Here is a 25222-nt window from a genome sequence, read left to right on the forward strand (position 1 = left end):
GTGATAATGATTGCCTGAGTGAACTGGCAGTGTGATTGGCTGAGTGAACTGGCTGTGTATTGGCTGAGTGAACAGGCTGTGTGTTTGGCTGAGTGAACTGGCTGTGTGATTGGCTGAGTGAACTGGCTGTGTTTGGCTGAGTGAACTGGCTGTGTGATTGGCTGAGTGAACTGGCTGTGTGATTGGCTGAGTGAACTGGCTGTGTGTTTGGCTGAGTGAACTGGCAGTGTGATTGGCTGAGTGAACTGGCTGTGTGATTGGCTGAGTGAACTGGCTGTGTGTTTGGCTGAGTGAACTGGCAGTGTGATTGGCTGAGTAAACTGGCTGTGTGATTGGCTGAGTGAACTGGCTGTGTTTGGCTGAGTGAACTGGCTGTGTGATTGGCTGAGTGAACTGGCTGTGTGTTTGGCTGAGTGAACTGGCAGTGTGATTGGCTGAGTGAACTGGCTGTGTGATTGGCTGAGTGAACTGGCTGTGTGTTTGGCTGAGTGAACTGGCTGTGTGATTGGCTGAGTGAACTGGCTGTGTGTTTGGCTGAGTGAACTGGCTGTGTGATTGGCTGAGTGAACTGGCTGTGTGATTGCCTCTCGTGTCGCCCAGACAATCAGCCCCACATGGGAGGAGGAGCGTCCACACGTGATTCATACTATCTGCCCTTCTTGTGGTTGTTGGGGTGTAGTCCCCAAGGGGCCAGTGAGGCGCTCCAACATTGAAGCACTGGGCCCTAGTGGTAAGAGGAAGAACTGCAGGCGGACCCGTGGATTCATGACGAGTCAACCCCGTGCAGCTGGGCTTTAACATTGAGCGCTCGGTTGCACTTCCGCATTTGGGCACCAAAATGTTGTGCCCAAATCGAAAAAAGGTGGAAGTAGACGGTCCTTCCGGGAGCTTCAAAACGCCACTGAGCAACTTCCACTGACATGAATAGCAGAGGGGGCGGAGCTTCGCGCCAGATCAGTCTCTATCCTTTTAATACTCTATGGTAGTCCCTGACGTGTTCCGTTTCCTTCCTGTCTTCCAGGTATGATGTTGACTCCAAGAGTGCCAACCTGTCCAAACATGTGAGTACCAATTTGACAAATTATGTTTCATTCGTATTCATTATTGTATTGTCAGTGTACACAGGAAACATGGAGAGAGCAGCCGAGTGACATGCTGCAAATGATCTGGCAGGACACGCTGTTAGGCATTAGAGCCCCATGTGGTGTGAACTGTATAGGGTCACCCCAGTGAGCCATGAGCATTGGGCTGTAGGGTCACCCCAGTGAGCCTTAAGCATTGGGCTGTAGGGTCACCCCAGTGAGCCCTAAGCATTGGGCTGTAGGGTCACCCCAGTGAGCCCTAAGCATTGGGCTGTAGGGTCACCCCAGTGAGCCCTAAGCATTGGGCTGTAGGGTCACCCCAGTGAGCCCTGAGCATCGGGCTGTAGGGTCACCCCAGTGAGCCATGAGCATCGGGCTGTAGGGTCACCCCAGTGAGCCATGAGCATTGGGCTGTAGGGTCAAGTGCACCACTCACTTCACACGGGTGTGATTTTTTTTTTAAAGCAACACCACGACTTTGCAGTAAAAGGCCTGCATTCAGAAAGTTGAAATGCAAAAGTACTCCTGGAATTAAATTATACTTAGTACCAAAAGCAGATCTGTCCCATTTCACATGTTTAGTATAATCTTTCGAAAATCACCAATCCATAACCTCTCACCACGTCATATTCATAATTATTTCAGCAATTTTCTCACTCACTCACTCACTCACTCACTCAAATACTCACTCAAATACTTGGGGGGGTGATCCAAGTATTTTCCTGTGCACTTTCTCGGTTCCAAGTATTTTTGCACTTTCTCAGTTCCAAGTATTTTCCTGTGCACTTTCTCGGTTCCAAGTATTTTCCCGTGCACTTTCTCGGTTCCAAGTATTTTCCCACGGACTTTAATACTTTGAACTGAGAAAGGATCCCCATAGCAACCGGAGCAATGCTAAAAGGTAAATTGACGGTCACCACTTTCATATAGTACGACCGTAGACACATCTGTCACTTTGACAAGTAAGCTCAGTTTGAAAAATGCTTATACCTGATTTTCTGCCTGGATTTTTGAGCAATTTATGTGAAACGTCCTACACACAAAGACAATCTATGGACCATTATCTGAAATTTGTACGTGAAAACATGAACATCGAACACACTGTAGTAATGGACAATGATCCAATAAACCAGGATATACGATTGTTATCAAAGACACTGAATGATTTTGCTGTTTACAATGGAACAACTGTGCAGTGTAGCTCAGCCAGTAGAGCTCTTGCCCTTGGACCTTGGAAGTTTGTGTGTTCAAATCTGGGTACTGACAACTCAGCCTATTATTGCAACCTTTGGTCGCAATAGTAGTGTCTGTGAGTTCATGACTGTCTGTGTCTGTACAGGAATCAAAGAAAGGCGTCCTATTCGGTGTGTCCTCCAGACAGCCTCTGAGGTCCTCTGTGCTGAGTGTGCTCATAGACTGTCTGGAGGACGCCACCACCATTCATTTCAACACCTAGAGGGCAGTGAAGCTCATACCTAAGCTATTTTGTTGATGTTTCATCCGTTTCAACAGCATTGATTGATTGATTGATTGATTGACAGTTTGCATAATTACAGTATATTACATAAGTACAACTCAATACAAAAACTGTTAACTGTGAGTGGACGACACCAAGCATTACACTTGTTTACAATAGGGCCCACCATTTTCAATTCATCAAACCATTTAGAGACGTAAGAATCTTTTGAAATAATAATTAAAAACGAAATGTAGGAAACCAAAAATAGAGGGGTATTCACTCGCGACCCATACAAATGTATCCGTGGCCCACATATGGGTCCTGACCCACTGTTTGGGAAACGGTGGTATAGAGGCCCACAACATGCCCACAACAATACTGAATCGAGCAACTTTAAAACTGTCTCGGGTCTTATGTGAATAAGCCTGAATAGATGATAAAATGACCAAAAGTGTTTTTGGAAGTGAATTAGCCCTTTAATATCCCTTTTAAGTCATTATCTTGAGAGAGTGGCTTAGAAATGTGACCTCCTATGCGGCAGACCCGGGTACGAATAGTAATTAAGTAAGTGGAGTCTGTAATAACGTTGTTTAATACAACTTCTACGTGATGAGTTTACTTTATGCAGAAGGTGATAGGCGATAGTCCCCCCCCCCCACCCGTTTTAGTGCATTTTTAAAAGCCTTTAGCCTTGTGTGCGTTATGTCATGTGATGTTTAATTGTCTGAATGTACCTTGTCTATTCATGCATGTATCTCAAAAATCTGTTATGAAGAAAAACACAGTTTTGATAAAAACACATCCAAGGACATTCTTTTTATATGACTTGGTGCCCGTATCAAAATATAGACTTGAAGGTTACTGTATTATTTAAAAAAATTTAGTTCTTACCATCTACCATTACAGAGTAAATCACAGTTGAAACTCGCTTAGTCATATACAATAAACCTCACAATAGTGAACAAATAGCCATGACAGGTATAACTCTCATTGGAAAAGCGTCCCTTTTATTTTTTATGACTACTAACATTATAATAAATAAACACTATAATAAATATTACAGAAAATAAATAATAAATACAAAACGGTTACTCCTCCCCACCCTCTGCAGTGTGCGTGCGTGCGTGCGTGTGCGTGCGTGCCTGCGTGCGTGTGCGCTAAATAAAAATACACCCAGCTCCGTTGAGCCTCCATTATAACCGCACCCGACGATCGTAAATCATTTGTGATTTTCATCGGTATAAACTTGACTTTGTATCTGTATAAATTACAGTTTTGGAAACAAACAAACTTGTTCCTACCTTTTTCGTCTTGTTTTGACAGTAAACACAACTACTACATGACGAGAGACACGAGAGAGACAGAGAGAGAGAGAGGGGGAGATGGGGGAGGGAGAGAGCGAGAGAAGGAGGGATGGGGAGAGAGAGGTTGTCAGTTGATCCGAAAAAGGTCACAATCTTCTTTGCACAAAGTGCAAAAAAATGGTGTTGTGTACCTAACTCGAGCCCATCTACAAATGCCACGGGTTGAGTAGCGATGAATTAGAAGGACACTATAGCCTATGTCAGAAAAACCATGCACGTGTGTTTCTGTATGATTCTAACATGGTTAAAAAATGGTTGAAATGGGTTTATGTACTGTATAGGAGCGGGGTGTGTCCAACAAAATGGATATCAAATTGAAAGGAGTAACTTCAAAAACTGTTGGGGTGCATTGAAAGGCCAGAGTAGACGTTAAAATGAAATACCCTGGCTGTGATATACCCTGGCTGTGATATATACCCTGGCTGTGAAATACCCTATGAAATACCCTGGCTGGCAGGCTGCTTTTGCTTCCTGTCTCCCCTTCCCTAAAAAGGACCACAGTGGAAGTAAAGCCTGCTGGGTGTTTTGTGCTTCTATCCTTTTGAATACATAAAGTGCTCATTTATGGAAATTCTTTATTGGGAATAGCCCCTTGAATGAATCATCTCGTTTTCAAGGAGATCTAGAGATTTTCTAAGTGAATTAGACAAACATTTAACAGACAGTTGGCAGACAAGAGAACAAGACAAGACAAAAAAACACAGGGTACTTAAATGGATCGTTGGTTACTTAAAAGACATGTTAATGAGTATGTTATAGTGATGATTTGTCAAAGCATGAACAGGGGAGGGGGTCTCACAGTGAGAGCGCTGTTTTGAACAACCTAAGCAATGTTATTAACCGAATATGAGCCGGTAAGCTGTTATGTAATTTGGTATAAAAAAAGGTCTAAAAAGGATTTCAATAAAGATACTGTTGAGTGAGAAAACAATGTTCCACATTAACCCATTTTAGGCAGGTGTTAGCATTATGTTATGCTTTAGCTATTGAAAAATAGCAGATCTACAAGCTCATAGCGCGCCACCGAGTGGCACGCTACTAGCTTGTGGGCGCTACGAGCTTGTGGGTCTGCTATTTTTGAAAAATCGAAGAACGACTGACATAGAAACAGCTTTTTCAGAAAACTGTCAGGTTGTAGAAGACATTTTTAGAATCTGATCTCAGGTCAAAATGGGTTAAGCTAATGATCTGGGGACCCCCGTCCCCCAACATCATTTGGGGGACCCCCAGTTTGGGAACCACTGCTATAAGTAATACATCGACTACATTGAGTGTGTTTTCTTCTCTATGTCGCCCCCTGCAGGACTTCCTGGGCCAGGCACACTGTACTCTCGGGGAGGTGGTGGGCTCGCTAGGCAGCCGATTGGACAAGCCTATGGGGTGAGTCCATCTGATTTATCCTATAGCTGTAAGGCCTGACATTGATCATTTGACTTTCATACATGCATGCGTGTGCGCGCACACACACACACACACACACACACACACACACACACGTACACACACACACACACACACACACACACGCACACACACACACACACACACACACACACACACACACCTTAGTTAACTATACATGTGTAAAGACGGGATGTCCACACTACACCACTCTTCCAGTGGTGCTCCTTTGTTTTCATACCCACTAACAACTCTACACGTTGTAATGTAACTTTTTTTTGCCCACTCGATTCATAATTAACGTTCCAATTTTGGAGCTCTGGCTCATGGACTAAGAACCAAAACGAACTGAACCGGTTCCCATTGGGGAACCAACCGGTGGGAAAGGGGTCAGAGAGACAGATACAGAAATATATAAGGGACAGATGGGTGGAACGGGTACTTTATAGCCGGGCGGGGCATGGATCACCAACTTCCATCGTTACTGACTCGGTGCTCTACAGCCGGGCACCGCTCTTGTTTACTCAAGTACTGTACTTGCATACAATTTTGAGGTGCTTGATATATCGATATAGCCCAGTGGACAAAGATTAGACGTAATTTCCCAAATGGTTGCTTTTAGTGGATTCAAATTCAAAAACAACAAATCGTGATGCGACATGTTTTGAGCTTGTAGTTCTGCACTTTTTGACACTTTTTGTGTGACACAGTAGTACGATCAAGTAGTAGGGCATTAGCAAAAAACAAACATAATAACATAAAAAGTTAAAATATGAGAGAAAAGGTTTCTGCCCGAACAACAATGTGCCAAAAAAAAAGCGGTGTAACAGGTATCTGTATACATGAGGTTAAAAATAGAAGCAGAGTACAGCGATATCATAACGAGCAACAGATCTAGAACATACTGTAGGCCCTTGTGCAAATAGACTCACGTTCAGCTGAGATAAACACCTTTAAAATCCATTTAGGCCTGACCTCGAAATAAAATAAAAAAAATCTAAATCCTCCAGTTTTCTGAAATAAATATTTTCACGATTTTTCAAAAATAGCAGACCTACAAGCTCGTAGCGCGCCACTCGGTGGCACGCTATGAGCTTGTAGATCTGCTATTTTTCAATAGCTAAATTATAACATAATGTTTAAAACAACAAAAGGGGTTCCCGCCCAAAATGGGTTAAACCCACCTGAGGCCGATTGGCCTGCAAATGTCTTCTAATCCTCAAACAGTTGTTTGAAAAACGTATGTTGCTATATCAGTGGTAAGGCACACACACACACACACACCAGCGACTTCACTTATTTAGCTGATAACTATTTTGTCTTTTTTATAGCGCAATTTGAACTATTGTCTGTTTTTTATTGTATTCATTTTGAGTGGACCCAAGGAAGACTATCACAACGCCTTTGTGGAAGCTAATAATGGGCATAATAAAGAATGAAGAATAGAGTAGTCCAGTCCACATAAAGGAAAGTAATATGCATATAAGGAAGGTAATCTGTATAAGGAAAGTAAGCCATCTGAAGCAAAGTAATCCCTTTCCTTTCAGGAAATATTTTCCTGCCTTCTGCCTAGTATTTTGCTTGTTTTATCAACTAAACTTTCAACTAAAGTTAAGCTTTTCAATTATTTCAAAAGCCAGTGAAATTGATAGTGAAACTTAACTGGGGGATTTATATAGAATACAATGATGGCTTTAAACAACCCTAATCTGTTGCAGAGGCAACTTTAATTAACTTCATTCAAGGCCAGGGAGATAGGCGGCTTTCTATCCAGTGAATTTAATAAAACCTTGCACAGCAATTCACCTGTGGGTCCATGATTGCTCGTGGTGAACAACACGTGAGCTAAGTTACCTTGCTTTGAAGAAAACACTTTCCAGTGTATTCCGGGTTAGCTATATTCTTATTTTATACTCTGTCGTATACATGATGTGTTATGAGCTTGTAGATCGGCCATCGCAAAAACAAACCAACAAAAAAAAACTATAAATAAATGAAACAAAGGCAGAAATAGCAGATCTACAAGCTCACAGCACATTGCATCGTGATGCATTGCGAGCTTGTAGAGCTGCTATATTTTGCACATTTTGACAATATTTGATGTTGACGGGAAGGACATGCTCTGACATGCTTAAGTCATTGCATACTGTATGACTCATGTTACAACTGGACACCACAGTGACAGTGTTAGACCTAGTTATACACTTTGATTGGCTTTTTGTTGCTGAGTGTGTGTGTGTGTGTGTGTGTGTGTGTGTGTGTGTGTGTTTGTTTGTGCGTGTGCGTGTGTGTGTGTGTGTGTGTGTGTGTGCGTGCGAGCAATCTCGTCAGACTCACACCTGTGACAGAGAAGACCTAATGAGTGTTAATTATAGTTAATTACACTTTCAATCAACCTTGCAGAGTGTGTGTGTGTGTGTGTGTGTGTGTGTGTGTGTGTGTGTGTGTGTGTGTGTGTGTGTGTGTGTGTGTGTGTGTGTGTGTGTGTGTGTGTGTGTGTGTGTGTGTGTGTGTGTGTGTGTGTGTGTGTGTGTGTGTGTGTGTGTGTGTGTGTGTGTGTGTGTGTGTGTGTGTGTGTGTGTGTGTGTGTGTGTGTGTGTGTGTGTGTGTGTGTGTGTGTGTGTGTGCGTGCGCGCGCCAGTGCCCGTGCGTGCGTCGTCTGTCAGTGAGTCTTAATCTTTGTCATTTGTATAGTATTCAGACCTCTATTTGATTTTCTCTTTACGGGTAGTCGGGGACCATTTCAATTCAATTGAGTGTTACAGGTCCATTCTAATTGGACACTCTTACTGGTCCGTAAGACAACATTATGCTGTATTACACGGCTTGGTTGAATGCTGGATTCTGATTGGTAAATCACTGAATTCAGCGGTTTGTTATTTTTGGATAATGACCGATGAGCTAATCAGAAAAGACCTCCGAACATCGCCGATCAGTTCAAAATCACAGACAGCACATTAGCCTCCGAGAATTAAGTGGGGGTATCGTTTATCTACAGTATAACGTTACATGTTGCGACGCGGTTCATATCTTGCATGTTCATAATGATAATGATTGTCAAGCCTCTATGCACGCTCTCCTGTGAGGCAAAGGAAAGGTACATTTATTTGTACAGCACATTTCAACAACAAGGTAATTCAATGTGCTTTACACAAAACAATATACGCAAAGGAAACACTTCTCTCAGTTCTCTGCATATCTCTGCTGTCGGGCAGAAACAAATACTGCAGACCATTAATGTGGAGATGGTTATTGTGTCCGTCATTCCACTACCAGAATCAGAGAGGCCACATTGTTGTGTGCGTCAGCTCATCACGGTCTGACCAGCACTCCACCTGCCTCCACATTTGCCACACACTCTTCATCACTTCTCTGTCTATGATCTAGGGCTAGGCTTATTGTCCTCATATGTCTTCACATATTAATTACAGTTTACAGTTTTACATTTATAGATTTAAAGACCTATAGCCTGTATGGAAGGGCAGGCTAGCCAAAAAAAGCTGATTAGAATGATGAAGGAAAAAAAACGTAATTTGGAGTTAGGTGGTTTGAACGACAGTTTGAGGATCCGATGGAGTTAGGGGGTGGTTTAGTCAGAACCACTTTTTCCTATTATTTTAGTTCAATCATGCACGTACGCACGCACATGCACGCACGCACGCACGCACGCGCACACACACATACACATACACACACTGAAAAATGGAGATAGTTGGTTTCTGTCAAACAGACTATATGGAAAACAAAACCATCTACAGTACATTATGCCATTAATGGGCGGAATCTTTGGTCTCCATGGTCCAAGTAACTTTCTACACAAGGGTAATAATGGATGTACATGTGAGCACAACACGTGTGTGGGTGGGTGGGTAGAGGTGGTGCTGACTTAACCCATTCTGACCTGAGATCAGATTCTAAAAATGTCTTCTACATCCTGACAGTTTTCTGAAAAAGCTATCGTTCTTCGATTTTTCAAAAATAGCAGAGCGCGCTATGAGCTTGTAGATCTGATATTTTTCAATAGCTAAAGCATAACATAATGCTAACACCAAAAGGGGTTCCCGCCCAAAATGGCTTAATTAACTGTGTCTCTCTCCAGACACTGATTGCAAATCCATGCATATTGATTATGGGATTCACAGCATAGCTTCAAAGAGACAGGCAGAGATGATGTGTGTGAGGGAGAGACAGGCAGAGATGATGTGTGTGAGGGAGAGAGACAGGCAGAGATGATGTGTGTGAGGGAGAGAGAGACAGGCAGAGATGATGTGTGTGAGGGAGAGACAGGCAGAGATGATGTGTGTGAGGGAGAGAGACAGGCAGAGATGATGTGTGTGAGGGAGAGAGAGACAGGCAGAGATTATGTGTGTGAGGGAGAGAGACAGGCAGAGATGATGTGTGTGAGGGAGAGAGAGACAGGCAGAGATGATGTGTGTGAGGGAGAGAGAGACAGGCAGAGATGATGTGTGTGAGGGAGAGAGAGAGAGACAGGCAGAGATGATGTGTATGAGGGAGAGAGAGACAGGCAGAGATGATGTGTGTGAGGGAGAGAGAGAGACGATGAGATGGAGTGTGTGAGGGAGAGAGACAGGCAGAGATGATGTGTGTGAGGGAGAGACAGGCAGAGATGATGTGTGTGAGGGAGAGAGAGACAGGCAGAGATGATGTGTGTGAGGGAGAGAGAGAGACGATGAGATGGAGTGTGTGAGGGAGAGAGACAGGCAGAGATGATGTGTGTGAGGGAGAGACAGGCAGAGATGATGTGTGTGAGGGAGAGAGAGAGACGATGAGATGGAGTGTGTGAGGGAGAGAGACAGGCAGAGATGATGTGTGTGAGGGAGAGAGTGAGACGATGAGATGGAGGAAGCTCAGGAAGGTGGAATTAGTGAGCCATATTTCTCAATCAAAGTCTTCTGAAGAGTGGCTGATTTGTCCCATTTAGGACTAGCCCGATTCTAAAAACGCCTTATAAATCCAGAACTAAGTTTTCTGAAAAATTAATTAAATTCATTACATCCAAGGCGCTTTACATAGATTATGCATTACATTCACCCATTCACATACACATTCATACACCTATTGTGGCGGGAAGCCATGCAAGGCACCAATCAGCACATCGGGAGCAATTTGGGGTTCAGTGTCTTGCCCAAGGACACTTCGACATGTAGACAGGAGGGGCCGGGATTCGAACCGCCGACCCATGGATCATTGGACGACCTGCTCTACCTCCTGAGCCACAGTCGCCCTGTACATAGCAACAAGAACCCCAAAAGGGGTTCCCGTCGTGAATGACATACTATAGGTTGCATTTTGTGTCGTGCTCTGAAAATGGCAGATCTACAGGTACCTCTCCACCGCGACAATGCGTCGCAATGTGCTTTATAATTGAACTTGTTAAATGGACATTGTTTTGATGCCAGTACTTTTGTGCCTTTACTCAAGTACGTTTTGATTACTGGAATTTTACTTGTAACAATTTGTTTTAAGTATTTCTACATTGCAGTATTGATACTATCGCTTAAGTAAAAAATGTGAGTACTTCTTCCATCACTGCCTGGAGAGTTGTCATAGCGACATCTTGGAATCTTTGCTCTTGACTTGTGATGTGTGTGTGTGTGTGTGTGTGTGTGCGTGTGCGTGTGCGTTGCAGTGATCAATGTCTCTCTGTGTGTGTGTTGGGCTACTCATCTGTACTCATAATCTGTACTGTAGTGTACTGCACTGTACACCATACACTACTGTACTACTCGTACTGTACTGTACTACTCATTCTGTACTGTACTACTTGTTCTGTACTGTACTACTCGTACTGTACTTGTACTGTATTACTCTCGTTCTGTACTGTACTGTGCTGTACTACTTGTACTGTATTGTACGGGGTGTGCACGCTTATCTGACACACCCACGGTGTGTGAACTGAGCGGTGCAACTATACTTTTATAGTGATAGTTACTGTATTGTTCTGTACTCTGTACTGTACTGTACAGTACAGTTTTATTGTTAGTAGGCTCCTGTAGGTATTATAGTGGTATTACTGTTCATACCCCAAACAGACATACGTAGACACATAGGGAGTGGGACACACAAAGCCAGTCATTGGAGCAGTGTGCTCAGCTCAAAAATGTTTGCTCTAAATATATATATATCTCTGCTGTCGGGGAGAAACCAGCTAATTCCACATTTTATTCTTCAGGAAGCTCTACAAGTTGTGAGCTTGTAAATCTGCTATTTGCTGCAATTTTGATGCTAGTTGAAGTGGTTAAAGAATTTAATACATTTACTTCCTATCACACAAAGATATGGTGGCTCTCCTGTACTAACTCTAAGGACCGAGGAGGGCTACTGGGCCTTTCTGTTGTAGACCCCTAGCTATAAATAAACCAACACAAAGCAGAGCTCTGGGATATATTTCTTTATGATACGCCTGTCACCTGAAAAGCCACTTTACTGCCAAGCCTCATTGGGGCTTGAATTATCTTCATGCTGAGGTCCTCGACCCCAATTCTATGGCGTCTAAATAACTGCCTGAGTGGCTTTCTCGTCGACGAGGACTGCATCCGCACGCAGTGACATTCTTCTGTACTGCCTATAACGACACATTCTGTGTATGTGCGTTTGTGCGCTTGTGAGTGGTCATACATGTATGTACCAGTCCAGATAGTATTCTGCTAGGATTGGTGCCGTTCCTATCCTGGGGGCATTATTGTCCAAAAATAGCAGATCTCACAACGTGCAGGCATATTTACTTCCGATCCATACAAATTGGTCAGTGACCCAAACATGGATCCCGACCCACTGTTTGGGAAACTCCGGCCTAAAGTAGATAGAAAGGGCTTTGTGTGGTTCTTACCCCAACTGAAGTGACGAGAAATGGCACAGGACGTGAGTGCAGCTTTCTTTCACTATCGTCCCTGTCGGGTGAAAACCTCACACGTCCAAAACTGTTAAATTTTTCAGGATTCCAATTCAAAAGCATCAAATGTAGCAGATATGCAAGCTCAAAACGTGTCGCTTGTAGTTTTGGATCTGCTACTTTTGCTTGCTAGCTTCTGTGTGACGCGGCTGTAGTATCATCAAGTATTATCACCCAAGACATTCCTGAGCCAATAGTGTGATGACCGACCGGGTGGTCCTATTGGGGAAAACATACTGTAAGAGTTTTCTGCCCGACAGCAACGACAGCCTATTTACCGTTGACCCTGGTCCATGCCGACAGACACCCAAATTGCCAGTTCTACGCCCCAACTTCACCTTTCCTGTCGAGACCACTGCGCCTTCGGTAACGGTTACTTCACATGTGCAATGACACTCACACGCCTCATGACTCATGACCAGTGTGTCTGTCCACAAATAGAGGGGGGAGAGTTTAGGGGTGTGTGTGTGTGTGTGTGTGTGTGTGTGTGTGTGTGTGTGTGTGTGTGTGTCCATGCATTTCTATACTTGTGAAGAAAATTGGTTGTTTTATGGTTGAAAAAGACAGGATGGAGTTAGGTTTACAATTACAAATATATTCAGATTAGGATTAGACATTTAACGGATGGGTTTCGGGATTGGAATTCATTAAACATGATTTATACTCTGTTGTGTGCGAGTGTCATACACCGAAAAAATAGCTGATCTATAAATTACTATTTTATATCTACTATAGATTACTATTTCTATGCATCTGATGTATTACCTCGTGTTTACCTTGCTTACTGTAAATCACTCTGGATTAAGAGTGTCTGCTAAATGCCTGAATTGTAAATTGTATACAGTACATGTACAGTAAGGCACACATACACTGTACAATCCTATGAGATGAGACGGATCACACAGACTATGTTTTGTTTGCACACATGGGAAAAGAGAAGGGAACCCGCACACTCCAAAAGATACATTTATTGACAACGTTTCTGTCACTTGTAGGTGAGGTATGGACCCAAGCGCAGGACAGCCAGGCATGTACAGTAGTGTTCAAAACCATGAATTGGTGTTTTAATTCAGAAGACAGGTGAACATGAACAACTTAAAACAGACTTAAACAGGTGACAGGATACAATGACTCAACAAGGACTGACTGGGGAACAAGACTGATATACACATGAGGGTTGATTACAAAAATGAGACACAGCTGGAGCAAACAAACATAGAACCAAGAAAACTAGACCAGGGAACAATACATAGAAATACAAGACCTACAGTAGACTGTACAATAAATGACAAAAGTCTGTGACTGTGACAGTTTCGAGTTGGCTCGAAACCACTTGTGTTAATTGTCACACAAATATTTGTGATTAATGATTTGTGTTTTTGGCATTGAACATTGGAATGAATTAATGAATATTATTTTGTTTAAAAATGTTTTAAAAATTGTGTGTGTGTGTGTGTGTGTGCGCGTGTGTGTGTGTGTGTGTGTGTGTGCGCGTGCTCAACAGGGGGGTTCCAGGGAAGAAATGTGGGACCATCATTGTGAAAGCTGAGGAACTGAGTAACTGCAGAGTGAGTTTTAATTATAAACACACTCATTTACATATCTTCAGTAAATGTTCTATTCAATGCGTTATTGGCATGAGGAAAAATGCATTACCAAAGCAACAGTGGAACAAAACAATGCATACACAATTACATATTGAATATAAATAGGAACTAAATAAAAGAGCTGTGTTACATTGCAACTTGCAAGACAATCTTAAACTATAAAAACTGCATTTTCTGTAATAAATAGTTATATATCCATAATTTAATTGGAGAATGTTAGCTTGGTATAAACTAAAGATGATATCAGTATTTCAATGTTTCACATTCACTTGGCAGCAATTTATACAAATGTAATTAAAGGTAATTGCTCTGTTCAGATGTACAGTACAGTATTTCTATGTACCGAGGTCATTTGTAAACTGTAAAGAGTGCAGAGATACAATGATTTATAGTCCTTAAGGTGGTTGTATTGTATTAGACATTCTCTATCTCACAAAGCCCCATAGTCCACACTTCACAGCATCCCTATGAGACACGTAAGTACCATTATAGTCCAATGAAGTGTACTCGGGTCTCTCTCTCTCTCTCTCTCTCTCTCTCTCTCTCTCTCTCTCTCTCTCTTCTCTTCTGGGGACTATGTGAGGTGTATAGCCTACTCTGCGTCCTTATACTGTTATCTGTTCCTCCATCTATCCACCAGTGAAGACAGTTAGTAATAATTGAGTAATTGGCGGCGGGACGGACTAATTTCTGGTTAAATGGGTGCATATTGTAGATTAATTAATAGATAGATGAATAGATCCCGATTATATTTAGTTGACCTCCGGGCTCTACTTGGGTCTGCTCCTGTTTTTCCACCTCCTCTGCTTGTACACCAAATATCAGCCAATCTACAAGCTCACAATGTGTCACAAGCTTGCAGATCTGCTATTCTTGCCAAATATTGGCCACAGAATAGGGAACAGAATAGGGTTTGTGTGGTTAATAGATAGATTACTGGATTGAATGGCTTAAAGGCGTAGTGAAACGAAAAATAGAGCATATCCGTGGTCATCATATGGGCATACCTAACAATGGATGCCAAAAGTTCTCATTTTTGTCTTTTTATATCAAAAGTCCATAAAAATATTTTTTAAATTACTTCCTGAAAACTAAAACGTGCTGCATGATGACATGTAGAGATACACATCGATAAAAGCCAATACAAATGAAGCTCACCAGTTTATTTCCCATGCTTCCTGATTCCTCCTCCACAGCTGGTGTTGATTAAAGAACTACTCCGTTTTTAGGTGTGAGGTATTATTTTTTCCCCCTTTCCTTTTTCAATTAATTATTTCCATTTATGTTCATTTTATTCCGTGCCTACTTGCACAATGTGAGTTGCTGTGATCAGAGCAGTGCAGTTGCTTTTCTCTGACAGAAGACACTGTGTGAGAGTTTAAAACACTCAGAATGTCACTGACTGATTATTTCATCCATGCTGGAGAGTCGACCAGGTGTGCAGACAAACAATGACATTAACCCATCAAGAACGTTGGCAAAAGTTCTCCTCAGAATAGGGATGTAAAAAGAAATGTATCCTATCACCCAAAGATTTGGTCGCCCCCCTGTATTAACTCTGAGGACCCCCTAGGGGTCCCGGACCCCCTATTGAATATCCCTCGTCTAAAAAATTTAATGATTTTTCCCTGTATTGAGGGTTAAATGGTGACCAATATGTTAGCGAAGAGCGCCATCTACGGTAACATAAAAACTAAAAACTAAAAACACACAACACACGTCAAAACACGTGATTGGTGGTGTGGGCTTTGGAGAAGAAAAAAAACCTCAATAAATGTGATTGGCAGTGAGAAGTAGTTCATAGAGTAGATGGAAAAGAAGACATTTTTTAAACTGGTTTATAGTTTACGGAAAGTGTTGGCCAACAGAAATAACGCAACTTTCTGTCACCTGACTTGGTATAGCCTTTATTGGTTTTCGAAATGGATTTGAACCTGTGGCCTCTCTTTCTCCGTATAGGAAGCTGTGATGATGCAGTTCTGTGGGAACAAACTGGACAAGATGGATTTCTTTGGGAAGTCGGACCCCTTCCTGGTCTTCTACCGCAGCAACGAAGATGGAACGTGAGTATATAGTAGTATATAGTTTTCACCCCTCCCTCTATTTCCTCTTGGTTTTTTTTGTCATACATTCATTTTCAGCTCAGTTCCTCCTCTTACCCCTGGAGGAAATTGTTTTGTATCGAATTTCTTTTGATAAACTTGCGTGCGTGCGTGTGTGCGTGTGTGTGTGTGTGTGTGTGTGCGTGTGCGTGTGCGTGTGCGTGTGTGTGTGTGTGTGTGTGTGTGTGTGTGTGTGTGTGTGTGTGTGTGTGTGTGTGTCGTGTGCGTGTGCGTGTGCATGCATGCGCGCGCAGATTTACCATCTGCCATAAAACAGAAGTGGTGAAGAACACGTTGAATCCTGTGTGGCAGGCCTTCAAGATCCCAGCCAGGGCTCTGTGCAATGGAGACTATGACAGGTCAGTTTGGTGGTTTGGAAATGGATTGATTGGACTATTTTGATTAGTGAGGAATGTAAACAGCCCGTGTGGGAACAGTACAGTAAGACATTTAGGCTAAGTGTTAAATAGCTCTACAGTATACTGTGATACTCATTGGTATTTGTTCAGTAACAGGAGTCTCCAATCCATGTCTCACCAGCTCACAAAAAATGTTCAGGTCTCTATATTAATTTAATCAGGATAGACACTCAATGGGAGATTTTAAAACGGTGTGCGGATCTCCTCTTTCCTTTCTTAGTTACTTTTTTTGATCCTCCACCCGTTGAAATGTGTGGACCTCTTGACCATTCCAGTACATAGTTGATCAGTTGTTCAGTTGCATTAGACCCATTAAAACCGGGAAAGCATCTATGTAATTTTAGATTTTTGAATGCACTTCTGTTCATAATAGTGTGTCCACTATTCATTGAGTGAAGAAGGTTTTCACATAGCTTCCATACCAGGGGTCTTCAATGATGTTTTTTTGGCTAAGAGAGAGATGAAGCAGAGACCCCCCACTAAATATTGTATGACATTGAGTTGCAGATTAAACCTTTTCATAGATTCCATACATAGCTTCACTTTTTTTACAGCACTATCAATATAATTTATGTTGTGTAATTATTGTTTTTAATATGTTGGATTCATGTGAATGTGTATTTAGATTTTCAGACATTTAACCAACTTAAACCCTTAATACTTTGTTGAGCTTTCACTCCCTTTCATACAGGTTTTTACATAGCTTCCATATACTTTGCGCCATAGTCAGGCCACCAGTTGTCAGTGTCTATACAGTAAGCTGTTTCTGACAGCCTTGACAGCTGTGATGGATTGGCATGACATGCCATAACCCAGTGAGAGAAGAGGAGCTCTCATGTATATTGCTCTCATAGACATTTTGATTACCCTGGATAGATGGCCAAAGGTTATGCACAGAGGAAAGAATGACAGAAGGGCGCTTTGTGTGTGTGCGTGTCGCACTACAAGCTTGTAGATTGGGATTTTCACAACATTTACCTGTGGAATTGAGTCAACCTAAATGTAATGCCTCAACTTCAACAATTAGGGGGTCCCCAGTTCAAATAGGATTATTTTGGGGGGGTGCAGACCACTTCATTGACCAGACAGCGGATGCTCCCCTCGCTTGAAACCGAGTCTTATTGTGTGTGTAGTGTCTTGCACGCACGCAACACACATTTTCTACCCCATCTCGGGTGTGAGTGACGAGATAAGAGAGGGGACGAGAACAGAGTTCATCTAGCAGACAATGGGGAGCTGTGTCCTGCTGCTGATAAGTGATGTTGCATCGTTTGGTGCACACACGCACGCACGCACGCACGCACGCACACACACACACACACACACACACACACACACACACACACACACACACACACCACTCAGTGAAGCCTTGAGCAGAGCAGCACATGAATTGCACAGATGAGGCTTAACAAAAGCTTAATAAGATTGATTGATACACTTTAATATCACAGCGTGCACATAAAGCATCGACAGCACAGAGCACACGCACACACACACACACACACACTCACGCACAGAGCAGCCCCCGAAAGATTGGGCTTAAGATGATGAGTGAACTGTCGGATTGGCCCCGTTGCTCCTTTGACATTTTATCAACTCTGCTTTGATGGATTGTGTCGTCCTATACTCTATACCCATCCTATGGGAACACATTTGCGCACGCGCACACATGTCGCACGCACGGGTAGCGCGCACACACACGCGTGCTAAACGGTTTCTCATGAGAAGTGCTGTGCCGGTCAAGCAGGACAGCTCTGTCCCCAGAGAGTGACATCATCAGTCGCTGCCTGCCCATTCTCACTCCTGGTGATTCCCAAAGGAGCGCTCGTTTTCATCCACTCAGTGTGTCCCGTGGGTGTTTGTGTGTGTGAGCACGTGTGAGCGAGTGGGGGCTTTTAGATCAAAGAGGTTTGGTGTACAGGGGAAAAAGAAAAGGCCAAGTACCGAGCCAATGGAGAAGGTTACAAAGTATTGAGGGTTTTAAGGCCTACCTGGAGGATATATCTGAACCCTATTGAGAACACGATGAAAGGAAGGAAATTCGAGTGACGTCCAAAGAGTCAGAATCTCACAAGAGTCAGTCTGTAGGATTAACTCTAGATGAGTTACACAGCCTCGACAATTTCACGGGGCCGTGCCCACGTAAATACACGTGTGTTGTCGCACCCTCGACGTCTCCGCACGTACAGAAAAAAACCTGCATGTCTCATTGAAAAGGAATTACTAGGTGCGTTAATCGCTGCCCGTTTCAAAGAACCTTTAGTCTTGTCTAATCTAATCCAAGCTCTGATGTTGTCCCCAACCACCCCCCCCCCCCCCCCCCAAACGACAGAACGATCAAGATCGAAGTGTACGACTGGGACCGCGATGGAAGGTAAGATCAACACCCAGATCAACAACCATTGTTTTCTACTATACCTAAATACATATATCGTTACTATACATTGAGAAGTAATCATCCATTATTTTACCTATTATTGTATTGTAATATACTACTACATTGATGTTAAGTAATCAATCAATCATTTTAGTACTGTACTATACCAGTAAGACGCCTGGGGGCGAGGCCGCGTGCACGCATCCCCCTATTTGACGGCAGACTGCCGGGCGCGCGTTTGCTCTTTGGCATGGGGCGGCGGTATCCTGCACTGACATCAGACTAGTGTAGAAACATCATAATATGTATATACACGCCTGGCATCGTCATGGTGATACATACTCAGTTGGCTGGCATCGTCATCATGACAAGCATCTAGTGAAATATATATATATAAGAAAATCACACCCGTGTGAACTGAGTGGTGCAATTCCCCGCCCCCTACCTCTCTCTCTCTCTCTTTCTCTCTCATTAGCAGGCAGCAGGCACAGCATTATCCCTCTCTGTCATATACTACTCCTCATATGCTCATGAGTCATGACAGACCACTGATACATAGATACGCACGGACATTGCTGGTTGTAGGAGTGGTTGCACCACAAAAAAATCCGAAGAGGTTTAGGGAGCTAGCAGCATTTGCTATGCTCCTCACGAGAGACTCCATTGCCTTCCGGACAAGACATGATATTTGGCCTTACAATCCAAATGTCCTCAGTGATATCTGGCTTTACAAACCGGATATCGTTGGGTTAGAAATGTCTTCATCCCTGTTAAGTTCGGATCGTGCACCACTGCAGCGAGACAAGCTATCTTATTTGGTCGTTGATGTCATGATGATGTCACAATGACCTGGGCACCTGGGGGCTTGCCTGGGGTGACCAGGGGGCTGATGTCACGATGACCTGGTGTGAGCGAAGGGGATTTGAGTTAGGTGACATGATGGGAATTGTTGTGAGTGACGTGACAAAAACGCGAGGTTTCATAGTTATCCGCGACCTTCGGTCGCAATTAACCTTTTAAGACCAGGAAAGCATCTGTTCATTTTAGATTTTATATGAATATAGCACATTGGTTGGCTATTCACAATAGCAATATGAGCTTAGGTCCACAATGCCACAATTTTTGTATTTTTCCAGTTTTTCATGTGTCAAACCAGGCATACTTAATGAACTGGTGGGGGTGTCCACAACTCCACAAACAAAATTTTAACAAATACTGTACCCTTTTTTGAAAAAAAAACAAACCTTATAACCCCAATCATTGCTTCTGGGAGGTTCCTGGAACACATTTTGGGGTCCTTGACATGAAAAGGTTTTGAGCACCAATGATATACAGTACTAGCAACATACATTTGTCAGAAAACTGTGAGGATTTAGAAGACATCTTTTAGAATCGGCCTCAGGTTCATACAGTATGTGTGATTTCATTAGAAACTCAGAAGATAGCTTCCTCTATTTTGTGGAACTATCGCATCGTACTGTAGCAATGATACTGTCATCTAAATGTAAATCTCTTGTATCTTGATTCTTTTCCCTGTCCTTCTCTCCCTCTCCACGCACGCACGCACGCACGCACGCACTCTCTCTCTCTCTCTCTCTCTCTCTCTCTCTCTCTCTCTCTCTCTCTCTCTCTCCTGTATCTCTATTCTCTAGCCATGACTTCATAGGAGAGTTCAGCACCAGCTACAGAGAGCTGTCCAGAGGCCAGAGCCAGTTCAATGTCTATGAGGTGAGAGAGAGTGTGTGCGTGCGTGTGTGAAGTGTGATGTGCATTTTATGGAGAACATGCCCTCCTGACTGCATATCACTTACAGTATGAACACACAGTCATTTGCACTTCACCTTCAAAGTCGTGTCCTAAAATCCAACGGTTCTAATATTAGCGGTGGAGAAAGCACGTAGCCTATTACGTAGTAATTTTGACTTCAGCGCTATGGGCCTTTAAAAGCCTGTGTGCAGTTGTTTGGTTGTAGGTTGTATTCCCAGCAGTGTCCCAGGATGAAACACTAAATTAATTGAGGTTCATCTTTTTCCACTCTGTTTTTGCAAACCAGTGAAGCCAAGGGCGACGGCTTTGGATGAATGGGATTCAGTATAGTCTAGTCTTTATTTATCCATGGAAGGTTGACTGCACGCATTTAATCCTGCTGCATATTTACACACAGCACTGGGAGCTAGTGCCCGAAACGGCTCCACTCATCGGGTTGTTTGAGAACCTTGCTCAAGGTCATCGATCACCGATCAACTTTTCAGGCCGCGAGCCCCCAAAGTAATCCAAATGTGGAATGCCCTAGCAACAGTCATACAAAAGTGATGACTCCTTACTCTCCTTCAAAACCTTTAAATGTCTTGATGAATTAAATGCATAGAACCTCAATGGAAATAATAATATCCTTTTAGCATCATCCTTTTGTATAAATCTATACCTCTTAGTTTTTGTTGCAAGCTGTTGCAATCAATCAATGTGTATCAGATGGCAAGGTTTTAAGTTGAGTCACTGAGGTAAAAGTCATTCCTCTTGCTCAGTCACTCTTCCATCTCCATGTCAGTGGGAGTGGCTATTAACTGTTTATAAGGCATAGTTTTAAATAATAATCCCAACTATTAACAAACATTTAACACATCATTAATAGCTCATCTTTACACACATTATGTTGTGTCAAGTATTGTATGCTGGCCTTCATGAATTAAAGCCTCACTATGTAGCTTTATTTTTTATGAATAAAATGTAATTTTGTCCAATCTGTATGGTATCTTAGTATATTAACATTCACTGCCAGAGTAAATAATGATCTGATCACGTGATTGCCTGGTTCCTGGTTTCAACGACTGAGTTGATACAATTTATACATTTGGGGTAGTTGTATTTTGTCTCACTGCTCTTCTATTGAAACTTAGATTGAATGAATGAATGAGATGAATTTAGATTGTGTCAAAGGTCAGGTTTGTAGCGTTAGTATCAAAATTAGGCTTCAATTGGCATTAATCTACGGCCATTGATTAATGGCAATTGCGCTTTTATAGTGCATTCGATCGATCGAGCCATAATGCTACTTACGTTAGCCGGTTAGCTAGCTATGTTGTTAGCACAGCACTGGATCGTCCATCATAGATCGTCGTCGCCATAATAATCCAATCTATCCGTTTCTTTCAATCGCCTGTATCTCCTATTCCTCGTCCCAGATGGCATTTTGGTCAAAACAGCATTTCTTTGACGGCACAAAGCTGGCGATGTGGAGCGTTCCAGTGCCCCGGTTTGGATTCACATTGTAAACAAGGCCTGTCTCGATCGGCTCGTTGAGCGTCCTAGGATAAGCTACTTCCGGTAGACTGGAACTGTGGCTTTTCAAAATAAGAGCTCGACTAGAAAAATGCTGGCGTGAATTAGATTCAATTTTTTCAATAAATGCTAGTGCTGAAAGGGTTCTTTTCAATTCATCCCATGAGCAAGCAGACCGACTATTGGCTCAATGGTGGAAAGATTCAGCAATTAAGCAGGAGACCGGGTTCAAATCTGGTGCAGAGGAGAAAAGTTATACCGTGCAGCTTTAATATGTACAATAACCTACTGTATGTACAACTTTATGAGCGGATGGATGGATGGATGGATGTACAAAATGGACAGACAAAATGAGAGTAATCCAGTCACTCTGTTTTTCACCCCATAGGTGATAAATCCACTCTTGTTTCTCATCCCTATAGGTGATAAATCCAAAGAAGAAAGGAAAGAAGAAAAAATACCTCAACTCTGGAACGGTATGACTGGATGGCGTCTCATATAGCATAATTATATCTGTAGATATATTTAGTAGTCTTTATTGATTAGTATAGTATTTATTTTTAATATTTGGTGTACCAATGTATAACATTTGATACAAATACAACATTTCAATAACAAAGCAATTCAATGTGCTTTGCACTGAAAATCAAGCAAAGGAAACTGTTATACAATGACATAAATATTTACATAAAACAAAATAAGTAAAAATGTGCAGACACAGTTACAGTGTGTCTGCAAAGGCAAGAAAAAGCGTGGCAGTAGACCTGCAGTTTTCTGTGAGGTTGTTCCAGATATGTGGTGCATACAAACTAAATGCTGCTTCCCCACATACGTACCATCATGATTTGTAATGGTAGTTCATGTAATTGATGGTCACGGACTCGCAGAGTGGATAATAATATTAGCTCGGATTTATATAGCGCTTTTCTAAATACCCAAAGCGCTTTACATAAGAACACTAGGAACAGACTTTATTAGAAAAAAAAAACTAAGCAAAACAGTTACAACAACAGTACAAGGTTAAAAAGATAAAAGGATAAACGAGGGAAGGGGGGACATCTTAACCAGACCTCAGCTGGGGAAAGCTATCCTGAAGAGGTGGGTTTTGAGTGAGGTTTTGAATGAGAGGAGAGAGGGAGCAACTCTGAGATGGTTGGGTAGTTCATTCCAGAGGTTGGGGGCCGAAACGTAGAAGGCCCTGTCCCCCCAGGTACTTGGCCTTGCAGACCTTTAGGAGGTTGGCTTCACTGGACCTGAGGGGTCGGAGGAGGACATATGGTTCGAGAAGATCGGAGAGGTAGGGGGGAGACAGGTTATTGAGAGCTTTGTAGGTGGTGAGCAGGATTTTGTAGTGAATTCTTTGTTTGACGGGGAGCCAGTGTAGGTCGTGGAGGACGGGTGTAATGTGGTCCCTGGAGCGTGTACTGGTGAGCAGATGCGCAGCTGAGTTTTGCATGTGTTGTAGTTTGTTGAGGACTTTGGAGGTGGTGCCATTGAGGATACTGTTGCAGTAGTCAATCCGGGATGTAATGAATGTGTGGAGGAGGGTTTCGGCAGCAGGGAAAGTCAGAGAGGGCTGGAGGCGGGCGATATTCCTGAGGTGGAAGAAGGCGGTTTTGGTGATCTGGTTTATGTGGGGGAGGAATGAGAAGGTGGAGTCAAATGTGACACCAAGGTTACGGATGTGGGGGGAGGTTGGTCGATGTTGAGGGTGAAGTTCTGGGTGGAGCTGGTGTTTTAGGGATTTAGCCTGGGGTACAAGATAGCATTTTTTACGGGGGAACACATACGCAATGCTAAATCCCCAAATTACGGATTTAGTGTCTCTGACGCAAGATGGGGCCCTTGGTCTGAAAGGATAACACCATAAAAGTCCTCATGGTCTTGTTTCCAATAGGGTCCTATTCAATTCATCAACATAACATAATTCAATATCAAAACAAATATAAAACTATAGTAGGAAGAAAAAAATGTGGGTGGTCACTTGTCTAAGGGAGAAGTGAATATTTACCTCCCCCTTTGGCCTCCGGAAAGGTGGATATTCAGGCCTGTTTTAAAGAGGATGGGTTCAGGACATTCCACACGTGGGTGGCAGTGCTGTAGATTGTAGAAGGAGAATTGACCTGTTGTGTCATTCCTCCGCAGGTAACACTGCTGTCCTTCCTGGTCGATATGGAAGTCACGTTCCTGGACTACATCAAAGGAGGGTAGGTCAACATCCAGTACTGTCGCGATCAGGAAATTCTACTTGACCATGTTGTACAGAATATTTGCGATGAACGATTCATTTGTGCTTTTAGCACTGAATGTTTGCCTTTTGGGCTTCTTAAAGATATAAGAAATAACTTGAATGTAGATAAGAGGTTTCTGCCCGATAGCAACGATTTGAAATAAATGAATATACAGCGCCACGGGGGGTCAAAATGGGTCGTTGACCCCTTAAACGGACCACCTTGACCCCCTAGTCAAGATTTTTTTTAAGGGCGCACACCACTTCTAGTAGCACAGAATGCAGCGTACAGACAGACAGGTGCCAAGCGCCCATAGGTATGCAAATGTATGGATGCCCCCTCTACTTATGCAAATGACCCCTACACCGTTGTCTCCTGCCGCCGGGCCTGACGCATTGGCCAATGTAAAAATAATTGGCTGCGTTGTCCTTGAGCAAGGCTCACGATGTGCAGGTCTCAGTGGTTCTCAAAGTCGGGACCCCCAGTGGTCCTTGATGGAGTTCCAGGGGGTCCCCAGCAAGTTAGGAACAAAATGGACCCTTATGTGTCTGTAACTCTTGAGTGCTCAAAATCCTACACTGACGATCCATAAAAATAAAAAGAATTGGCACAAAAAGTAAAAATTTACCTTTTGGAAGTGAGACAGCGTTGCACGACACACTGGAAAACCGACCTGCCAGCACTGCCTACAAACCAGCGAGACATCATGGGAATTTAATGTTGGCATGCGTTTCAGATGTGCTGACTGACTACTCTGTAGTGCACGTGCGAGCGGGCCCTTCAAGACTCTCTGCTCATCTCTGAGTCCATCAACAAAACCTGCCTGCTTGCATTGGTCAAAGTGAACTAATGTTGGGTACTCACGCTTCAGATGTCTATAATGTACTATAGTTTTAAAGCTATAGCTGGGTATACTATAGTATGCCCAGTGCAGTCAGTGATCTGCCTAATAAAGGCCTGTGTAAATTCTACAATCATAACTGTA

General features: G+C 42.9%; 1 protein-coding gene across 1 annotated transcript in view; it reads left to right on the forward strand.

Moving 5' to 3' along the window:
• LOC308311116 (copine-8) overlaps positions 1 to 25222 on the forward strand; it is a 73756-nt gene that overhangs the window by 34831 nt on the left and 13703 nt on the right. The window contains exons 5-13 of the mRNA XM_080757657.1: positions 1022 to 1061; positions 5209 to 5285; positions 13724 to 13787; positions 15786 to 15889; positions 16183 to 16287; positions 18683 to 18724; positions 20380 to 20455; positions 22429 to 22482; positions 24152 to 24213. Coding sequence (XP_080613783.1) covers positions 1022 to 1061; positions 5209 to 5285; positions 13724 to 13787; positions 15786 to 15889; positions 16183 to 16287; positions 18683 to 18724; positions 20380 to 20455; positions 22429 to 22482; positions 24152 to 24213 — 624 coding nt within the window. The remainder of the gene's footprint in view (positions 1 to 1021; positions 1062 to 5208; positions 5286 to 13723; positions 13788 to 15785; positions 15890 to 16182; positions 16288 to 18682; positions 18725 to 20379; positions 20456 to 22428; positions 22483 to 24151; positions 24214 to 25222) is intronic.

Source organism: Protomyctophum bolini (genome assembly GCF_963924005.1).
Source record: "Protomyctophum bolini genome assembly, chromosome: 23".
Lineage (NCBI taxonomy): Eukaryota > Metazoa > Chordata > Actinopteri > Myctophiformes > Myctophidae > Protomyctophum > Protomyctophum bolini.